Source organism: Oryx dammah, unplaced genomic scaffold (genome assembly GCF_014754425.2).
Source record: "Oryx dammah isolate SB20612 unplaced genomic scaffold, SCBI_Odam_1.1 HiC_scaffold_992, whole genome shotgun sequence".
Classification (NCBI taxonomy): Eukaryota; Metazoa; Chordata; class Mammalia; order Artiodactyla; family Bovidae; genus Oryx; species Oryx dammah.
The window spans coordinates 1-8417 of record NW_024071135.1 but is presented as its reverse complement, the minus strand read 5'-3'; the positions used below and the strand labels follow the sequence as shown (position 1 = coordinate 8417).

General features: G+C 49.1%; 1 protein-coding gene across 1 annotated transcript; it reads left to right on the top strand.

Annotated features, from left to right (window-relative positions):
- Positions 1-308: 308 nt before the first annotated feature.
- Positions 309-1599, top strand: TNFSF12 (TNF superfamily member 12; the record flags this gene model as incomplete). The annotated part of the gene is made up of 2 exons (XM_040235550.1): positions 309-652; positions 836-1599. Coding segments are annotated over 2 exons (596 nt in total), but the record flags the coding sequence as incomplete, so codon positions are not given.
- Between the last annotated feature and the right edge of the window lie 6818 nt (positions 1600-8417).

Here is an 8417-nt window from a genome sequence, read left to right as displayed (position 1 = left end):
CTTGTTTCCTCCACATTGTAGCCTGCATTAGTACTCCATTTCTTTTTATGGCTGAATGATATCCCATTGTATGGACTTAACACGATTTTCCTTATCCATTCATTAATGGATGGAGGTTTGGGTACCATTTTACTATTTTTAATTTTTTGTTATCTTTTTCCCTTTTAATTTTAATAACCCAAGGAATATATGATTCAAGTAACGCATCCATACCTTCTCCAAGTAAAAGAGCAAATGGTGCAGACACAACCTATAAAAGCCCCCATGCTTCTGGAGTCCTCCTCCTCTCCCCAGAGGCAGCTGGTGAGAACTTGCTGTCTATCATTCTAGTCCTCTATGTCGGGTTTCTTCCCTTAACTTCCTATCACACTCCCAGCTCCCTAGGCCGCGGCCCTTCCCTTCCCCTGGGCCTCCTAGATATCTTCTGGGTAAAGTGGGCCCAAAAGTTTATAAACTCAGTGTCTCATTGGCCAGTGTGAGAAAGTTCTCTAGAGGGGTTTCCCCTGTCTCTGAACACCCACATTCAGGTGTGGACGGGACGGTGAGTGGCTGGGAGGAGGCCAAAATCAACAGCTCCAACCCCCTGCGCTATGACTGCCAGACCGGGCAATTTATGGTCACCCGGGCTGGGCTGTACTACCTGTACTGTCAGGTAAGCCCCACCTGGCTCCACGGGTAAAGCCGGAACTGAAGAAGAAGGGCTGGGCTTCGGGGTTGGGGGCAAGTTAAAGGTGGGGAGGGGGAGCGTGGGGTTTGGGCTGAGAGGAGCCTTGGGCCTCTCAGGACACCTGAGATGAAGCCGAGGGCCAGCAGACCCTGAACTCTGCCCCTCCAGGTGCACTTTGATGAGGGGAAGGCTGTCTACCTGAAGCTGGACTTGCTGGTGGATGACACGCTGGCCCTGCGCTGCCTGGAGGAATTCTCGGCCACTGCGGCCAGTTCCCCTGGGCCCCAGCTCCGTCTCTGCCAGGTGTCAGGGCTCTTGCGCCTGCGGCGAGGGTCCTCCCTGCGGATCCGCACCCTCCCCCAGACCCAACTCAAGGCTGCCCCCTTCCTCACCTACTTTGGACTCTTCCAAGTTCACTGAAGGGCCCTGGTTTCCAGGTGGCTTGTCCCCGCGGCCGCTCTCTGAGCACTCCTGTCCCCTCTGTCCCACCTTGAGCTGCTCCTCCCCCAGACCTGCCTCTCCCCCCATCACCAAGGCTGCCAGGGCTCACGTGATGTCCATGCCACTCAAATATTCCCAGCCTCACCGACAGCTCTCCCCACCTCCAGCTCTCCACCTCACTAGCTCCCCAATTTATCTCCTGACTAGCCCCATTTACCTCCTGACTCCCCAACCCTGGCTGCAGCCCCCCAGGACACTGTGTTTACTGTACTCTGGGTGATGATGGGTCGTCCATACCCCCTCTTTAGCCACTGAGAGGGGCCGGATGCCAGAGAGACTGGGACTAGGCCAGGAGTTCCCGAATGTGAGGGGTCAGAGACCAGGACAGGCTCCTCCCCTGATAATTCCCTGTGGATTTTTAAAACAGATGTTATTTTTATTATTATTGGGACTAAATGTTGATAAGTGGATATTAAAGAGAGTATGTCATGGTTGCTCTCTTTATTGGGGCTTAGGGGATATCCTCAGGGTAGCTGAGGGCCAGTGGAAGGGGGGGGTCTGGGAGGTGGGAGGTGGGGGAAGACGGTCACCTGGAATTCCAAGATGATATCCAAGCTTGGGCACGGAGACCTACGTGCCTTGAAGCCCCAGGCAGGAGAAGAGAATCAAAAGGCAAACTGCCAGGGGGGAAAAAAAATCAATTCTCTGCCCAAGGTCCAGCAGAAGTGGCCTGATTTACCTAGGAGGCGGGCTTCCTCCTGTGGGGAATCCCTGGGCTGGGAGGAGAAGCGGCTCTTCCTCTTGGCAGCCTGGGCACCTGCAGCAGGTGCTGGCACCAGCCTGGGCTGGGACTTGGCGCAGGGAGGGGGGTAGCGGGGAGTGGGCAGGGAAGCAGGCGCGATGTGGGGGCTCAGAGTCAGGAAGTGGGACACTAGGGCCCAGGAACACGGGAAATCTGCGCCCCAGGGTCCAGGCAGGAGTCCTACAGTGGTGGGGCGCTCTGGCTGTCTCTTTCTCATTTGTCCAGAGCCTTATGTAAGAGCGTTTCTGGGGAAACAGGAAGTCCCGCTTGCCAAGTTCAGCAGAGAGAGTAGTGCAGGCCTCCTTCCAACACACCCGGCCTGGCCTTAACCCCGGAACTCAGCCAGTTCCTTGCTTCCCCGACCCTGGTTCTCCTCCCCACTAACTCCCTCTCCTCCCCTCCTCGCCCATCTTCAGTCACGGTGAACGGACTACCCCGGAGATCTCACCTGTTCCTGGGCGCGACGGTCTTCCACTCCGCCCTTCACCCTCGGTTTCCCTTTTTCTTGTTCTTCCCCCGAAACCTTTTCCTTTCCCTTCCTCATTTTTCTCTTTTTGGGAGACGGAAAAATCTCCGGAAAGGAGGAGAAGAGCTCTTTTCACCCCTTTTCGTTTCCCCGCCTCCTTCCCTCCCCCTACCTTTCCCTCCTCCGGCTTTTTCCTCCCAACACCGGAAGGCCCTTCCCGGCGGCCGCCCGGACCGAGTCTGAGCACCTCGGCGGCGGCGACGCAGGCCTTTTGTACTGAGGTTTGCGCCTGCGCAGTGCGCCTTCCCCGCCCACCGTTGCACGGGAGTGGCCCGCCTCCGGGGACAGCGCATGCCCGCTGCGCACCATCAAGAGAGAAAAGTTCGCAGTCCTCAGTGTGGATGAACTGGTAAGCGGCTCTGCCCTCCCACTGCTCCTCCCTCCCGCATCGCGGGCGGGGCTTGACGATAGCCGTGGAAACTTGGCACTTCTCCTGCCCAAGGGGACCGGATGGCTTAGGGGCGCCAAGGCAGTGCTGGGTCCAGCCTCGGCTAGCCAGGGTTAAATTTTCCTAGGGGGTCAGCAAACTTAGTGCTGTGTCCGAGCTGGGGGCCTGGCAACAGGAGGGGCTGGAGGGTGAGCAGGAGGGAGAGAAAGGGGGTGATAGGCTCCACCCCGCAGTCACCAACGTTAAATGAGATGACACGAATGCTAAGAGACCTTTACAAGTTTGGATGAGAAGTCGAGCCCCCAATATTTTTCCCTCCCGCTGCTACAAATGTTAACTGAGTAGCTGCTACCCAATAGGCAGAACAGACGCTGGGGATACAGAACGGAAAAACACGAGGACCCTATCTTCTAGAATCTAGAGCACTTTCTTTGAGAAGGGGCAGGGAAGACAGACAATAAACACGAATAAATGAACAAGATAATTCTGTTAAGGGCAAATTCCTTGAATAAAGTGAAACGGTGTTATGCGATGGATAGTGAATGAGGTGAGGCTTCTTTAGATGGGGTGGTGTCAGGGTCTGGAAAGGTCTGGGATGGCATTACCCGAATAATGAGAAGCAGCCAGTCTTCCTAGGCCATAGGTTCTTGGACAAGAGCTTTTCAGGCAGAAGAAAGAGTAAGTGCAAAGGGCCTGAGGGAGGGTGTGCCCTGGAAGCTGAAAAGTGACCAGGGTGGCTGGGGTTTAGTGGTGAGAAGGAGAGTATTATTAAACCATTGCTGGAGACGCATGAGGTGGGGCAGGCCAGGTGGGATATTGTAAATCATGGTGAGGAATCCAGATTTCATTCTGTTTTCAATAGGAAGCTATTGGAGAATTTATAAGCAGGAGAGTGATATCAAATTTACATTTAAAAAACAATGACTAGTTTGTTCTATGAAGAACTGACTGGGGAGGAAAACTAAGAGTGGAAGCAGGAGGAACCAGGTAGGAGGGAGGGCTATGGGTGAATCAGACTCCTTTGTGGAATGAACTGGAGGAAGCCAGTGAGCTGGAAAGAATGGAATTGAATAGCTCCGTGCTGCTGCTGCTATCAGTCGTGTCCAACTCTGTGGGACCCCATAGACGGCAGCCCACCAGGCTCCCCCATCCCTGGGATTCTCTAGGCAAGAATACTGGAGTGGGTTGCCATTTCCTTCTCCAATGCATGAAAGTGAAAAGTCAAAGTGAAGTCGCTCAGTCATGTCCGACTCTTAGTGACCCCATAGACTGCAGCCTACCAGGCTCCTCCGTCCATGGGATTTTCCAGGCAAGAGTACCGGAGTGGGGTACCATTGCCTTCTCCAGAATAGCTCTGTGGATGGAGACAGTTTTGCTAGAGGCAGGGAGGGGCTCAGCTATAGGAAAGGAATGCCAGGAATTAGACTGTCCTGAACTCAGACCACACAGAATAAATTCCAGATGGAGTGAGGTTGACTTCTGAAAAGCAAAACTATAAAGCACTCAAAAAGGATAGACAGCTTTTGGGCGCTGATACCAGGGGGAAAACCCTTAGTAGGTATGAGTGAATTATGGGTAAATTTTATTGAGTGCCTGTTATGTGATAGGCACCCAGCTAAGCATTTTATCTACAAAGAAGAGCAAGGCAAACTTAAAAATAAGAGCCACTTCTGTTTGTCAGCAACACCATGAACAGCTGAAAAACATATTGGGAAACCGTATTTGCAGTGTGACGGACAAGGTTAGGTTCCTTAATGTATAAGGAACACTTAGAAATCAGGAAGGCACAAATCTAGATAAAAGGATCAAGGTTACCAATAGGCAGTACGTAGAAGTACTACAAATGGCCAATAGAAATATTCAACTTACTAATAAAAAATGCAAATTAAACACAAACTTTTTTTCTTACCTGATTTTTCCCTGTTGACAAAAGCACTGGGAAATAGGCATGCTTACACAATTTTTGGTAGGGATAGTTTGGTGTATAACCTTCTTGGAGGACAGTCTGACAGTGTGGATTGTTTAATATGCATATTATTTGGCCCAGGGCTGCACTTGTATAAGTTTATCCTTAAAGAAAAGACTATTAATGTCTCTCCTGGTTCAGCAAGCAAGGGAGGGCTCCACAGTGCATCCAGTGGCTCCCGCCCTTAACCCCAAAGCCATCTTTTTGACTCTTCCCTTTCTCCCAGCCTCTGCTCAGTCTGTCCGCCAGTCTGTTGGTTCTGCCTTTTAAAATGGGGTGGAATCCAGTCATTTGTGACTGGCTCAGCCACCATGGTTCACCTCACCATCGTCTTTCCCATGGGGTGCCACGGTAGTCCCAGACCCTAGTTGTTTCTCTTAGAGTTTGCAGAGCAGCTAGAGAGATCTTTTCATCGTATCTCTCCCCTGCATGGAATTCTCTTCAAAGGATCCAGACTCCTTACTCTGTTCTGTGAGGTCCTGTGCTTTCTGACCCCTGCTGACCTCTCCATCTCATTCCCAATCTCCTTTTTGCTCTTTAACGTCCCTGACCTGCTGGTTGATCCAGAACTAGGAGCTCATTCCTGCCTCAGGGATTTTATTATTCACTGTTCCTACTGCTTAGAAAAGCATTGCTCAGACCCCTGCGAGTCTGTTCCTTTGTGTCAGTATGTTTTCTGCTCAGATGTCCTATCCTTAGCCGCTGTTCCCCAACCACCCTATTTAAGTAGCATCTTTTTGCATTCTCTAACCCCCAGGCTTGACTTTATTCTACTTCATACTGGTCAGTACTTGAAAGGATTAGTTTTTTTGTTTCTTACTTCCTGAATAGAATGTAAATTTCATGTAGAACTTTGTTATTCCCCTCTCTTCCTCCAGCATCTCAAATAGTGCCTGGCACATAATAGACATGTAGTAAAAGTTACTGGAATAAATGGGTTAACGAATAGTTGGACAGGTACATAAAAATACACATAGAAGGAGTTTTACTGCAACATTGTAAATGATACTGTTTGAAATTATAAGTCACGTAAGTATTTGCTACTAGGAATTCTGTTTAACAAAACAGGGTTTATTATAATAGAATAAGACTCTCTTAATAGGTTAAGTCCCCTGGCTCCCTATTTGCAAACTCCTGAGGCACTGCAGCACCCACAGGGATCCAGTGGGAGATTTTTAAATTTTCAGGAGAAGCAGAGCTCATCTGCCTGATGCCTTGGGAACCACTGGATCGGGCAGCTTTCTTTTCAGCATTAGATGGCGCCAGATCCCTTTCGATGACGTCATATCTTTGTGAAGCTGGGGTTTTAGCAGTTGCTAAATACTGGGTGAGAATCAGTGTGGAACCAGAGATAATAGTGGTATCTGATTCTAAGATTTGAGAAGCGCGGTGTGCAACAGGTGTCATAAGTAATTGTCGTTATTCTGGATAACCACATAACATAAAACCAATAATATAAAAATGTTATTTTATAAATAAAAATGTTATTTTAAAACATTAAAATTTGTCTCAGTCTTTCAAAGGGCTTTTAAGCTGCTCTCATGTAAATCATTACTAGGTTGTTTGGATCTGGGTATTTAACAAGTGGATCTCTTTTGGCTGTGAGAGGTAGTGAGGCAGTAAGGGCACTGTGAATGGCTAAAGTTTAGGAATCTGGAAAAAGGAAAAGGTTCCTCAACACTATGCACAATGAGGCTCCCTTTGTGGAAGAATGGGAATATATTTGCATTTTTTGAAAAGCATAGAAAGCTGTTCACAAAATTTCACAGGCATCATCTCTGGTGTGTGGGCTTTTTCAAGACTGATTTTGGTCTGCAAGGCTTACCGGCTTACCATTATATCATGCTTCATGTTAGAGGGAATAACAAAGTTCCACTTAGGCCTGGAGAAGCCTCTTGGGGCACAGATAGTATTAAAGGTAAAATGTTTTCCAGACATCTTGACAGTAGTGTATGTGTTGAAATAGAGAGGGCCCTTAGGCTGACTGTAAGACACATCAGTCGTCTTTTCTGTTTGAGGAAGGTGTGGGTAAGGTGTGGGCTGTTGTCGCGAAGGGCTTCCCTGGTGGCTCAGAGGGTAAAGCGTCTGCCTGCAATGCAGGAGACCCGGGTTCAATCCCTGGGTCAGGAACATCCCCTGGAGAAGGAAATGGCAACCCACTCCAGTACTCTTGCCTGGAAAATCCCACAGACAGAGGAGCATCGTAGGCTACAGTCCATGGGGTGATGAGGCTTTATGCAAAGCTTGTACAGAGTCGGGGGAAGTGGGCTCCTGATTACATTTGAAGGTGTTGCCCCCATTCATTAAAAGCAGTTATCTACTGTGGAAAGCATAAGTCAATTTGTTTATACTTCAACTTATTCCAGGAAGAATTTAAAACAGTAAAGGACTCTTTTAGGTGGAGAGTAGGCTACAATGGTGAATCAGAAGGTTATCCTGGTCCTCAGATTATTTATAACTCAGTGAGGGGTTTCCTATACATGCAGCAGGTGTTCACTGAGCCCCTACCCTGTGCTGGTTCCTTTACTAAACAAATGAAACATGATCCTTGCCCTCAAGGATTACAGTCCAGTGGGAGAGACAGATGTGTAAGCAAGTAATTAACGTTGGGCTGAGAACTTTGCTGGGGTGTAGATAAGGCTAGGAAGAGTTGAGAATGCTCTCTAAAGAGGTGACATTTGAACTGGGCCTTGAGAATAAGTTTGCTGGAAAGGAGAGCATGTGAAGGAAAGGAATTTTGAGAAATCTATTGTAGTTGGAGCAGAAGTGTTGAGCCCTTGGAAGTCAAACCTTTACCATATGGGCAGTGCAAACCGATAGATGAAGGATTGGGGGCTGAAGTCTTTTGTGTGTAATCCAAAATATAACTTAGGTATATCCAGGACAGCCCCTGGTCCACTCTCAATGTCTGGAAGCAGAGGGAGTCTTGAGAAGGTGGCTGGTTTGGTGAGCGTGGACTTGGAGCAGAGGGACGTGAAAAGCCTTGAGTGTGATTTCCTTTAGGTCTGTCTCTAGTGACCTCTGGCAGCCAGATTCAGGCCAGCTCCTGCTTCGCTGTGTTTCATTCAAGGCAAGCAAACTCTTCTGTTGTGTGTCTCATGAGACACGATGCAGCTGATGGCGTCTGGCTTCGTGAATTTCGTCAGCACAGGACCTGTCTCCTTGAGGTTTCATCAGGTCATCTGGATGAGCATTGTGGATGTTCAGAACCTCCTAGCCCTGGATCTGTAGACCACTACCCAGCAGTGGCTAATCAGATTCCTTATGAGAGGATCATTGGTTTAACTGTAAGGGAACAGCCTTTCTCTTTCAAGGTCTTTGAGGGCACTTCCCTGCAGTGGAAGGTCCTAAGCAGTTTAGCTCAGTTTCACATGATCCAGGAGAATAGAGGAAAGCTACCTGCCCAAGAGAGGCTTAGAGTCTATGAGGAAGACAAACCCCGACAGATAACTTCATTGTGTTATGAGATGTGCAGTGACGGAGGGGTGTGGAAGCAAGGGAGGGGCACCGTTCTCCCTGGGGAGGCTGTGTAAAGGCTTTCCGGAAGAAGCAGTGCCTGAGCTGAGTCTTTTATTTTTTCAATTATTACTTTTTGGTCTTTGTTGCCGTGCACGGGCTTAGTTGCCC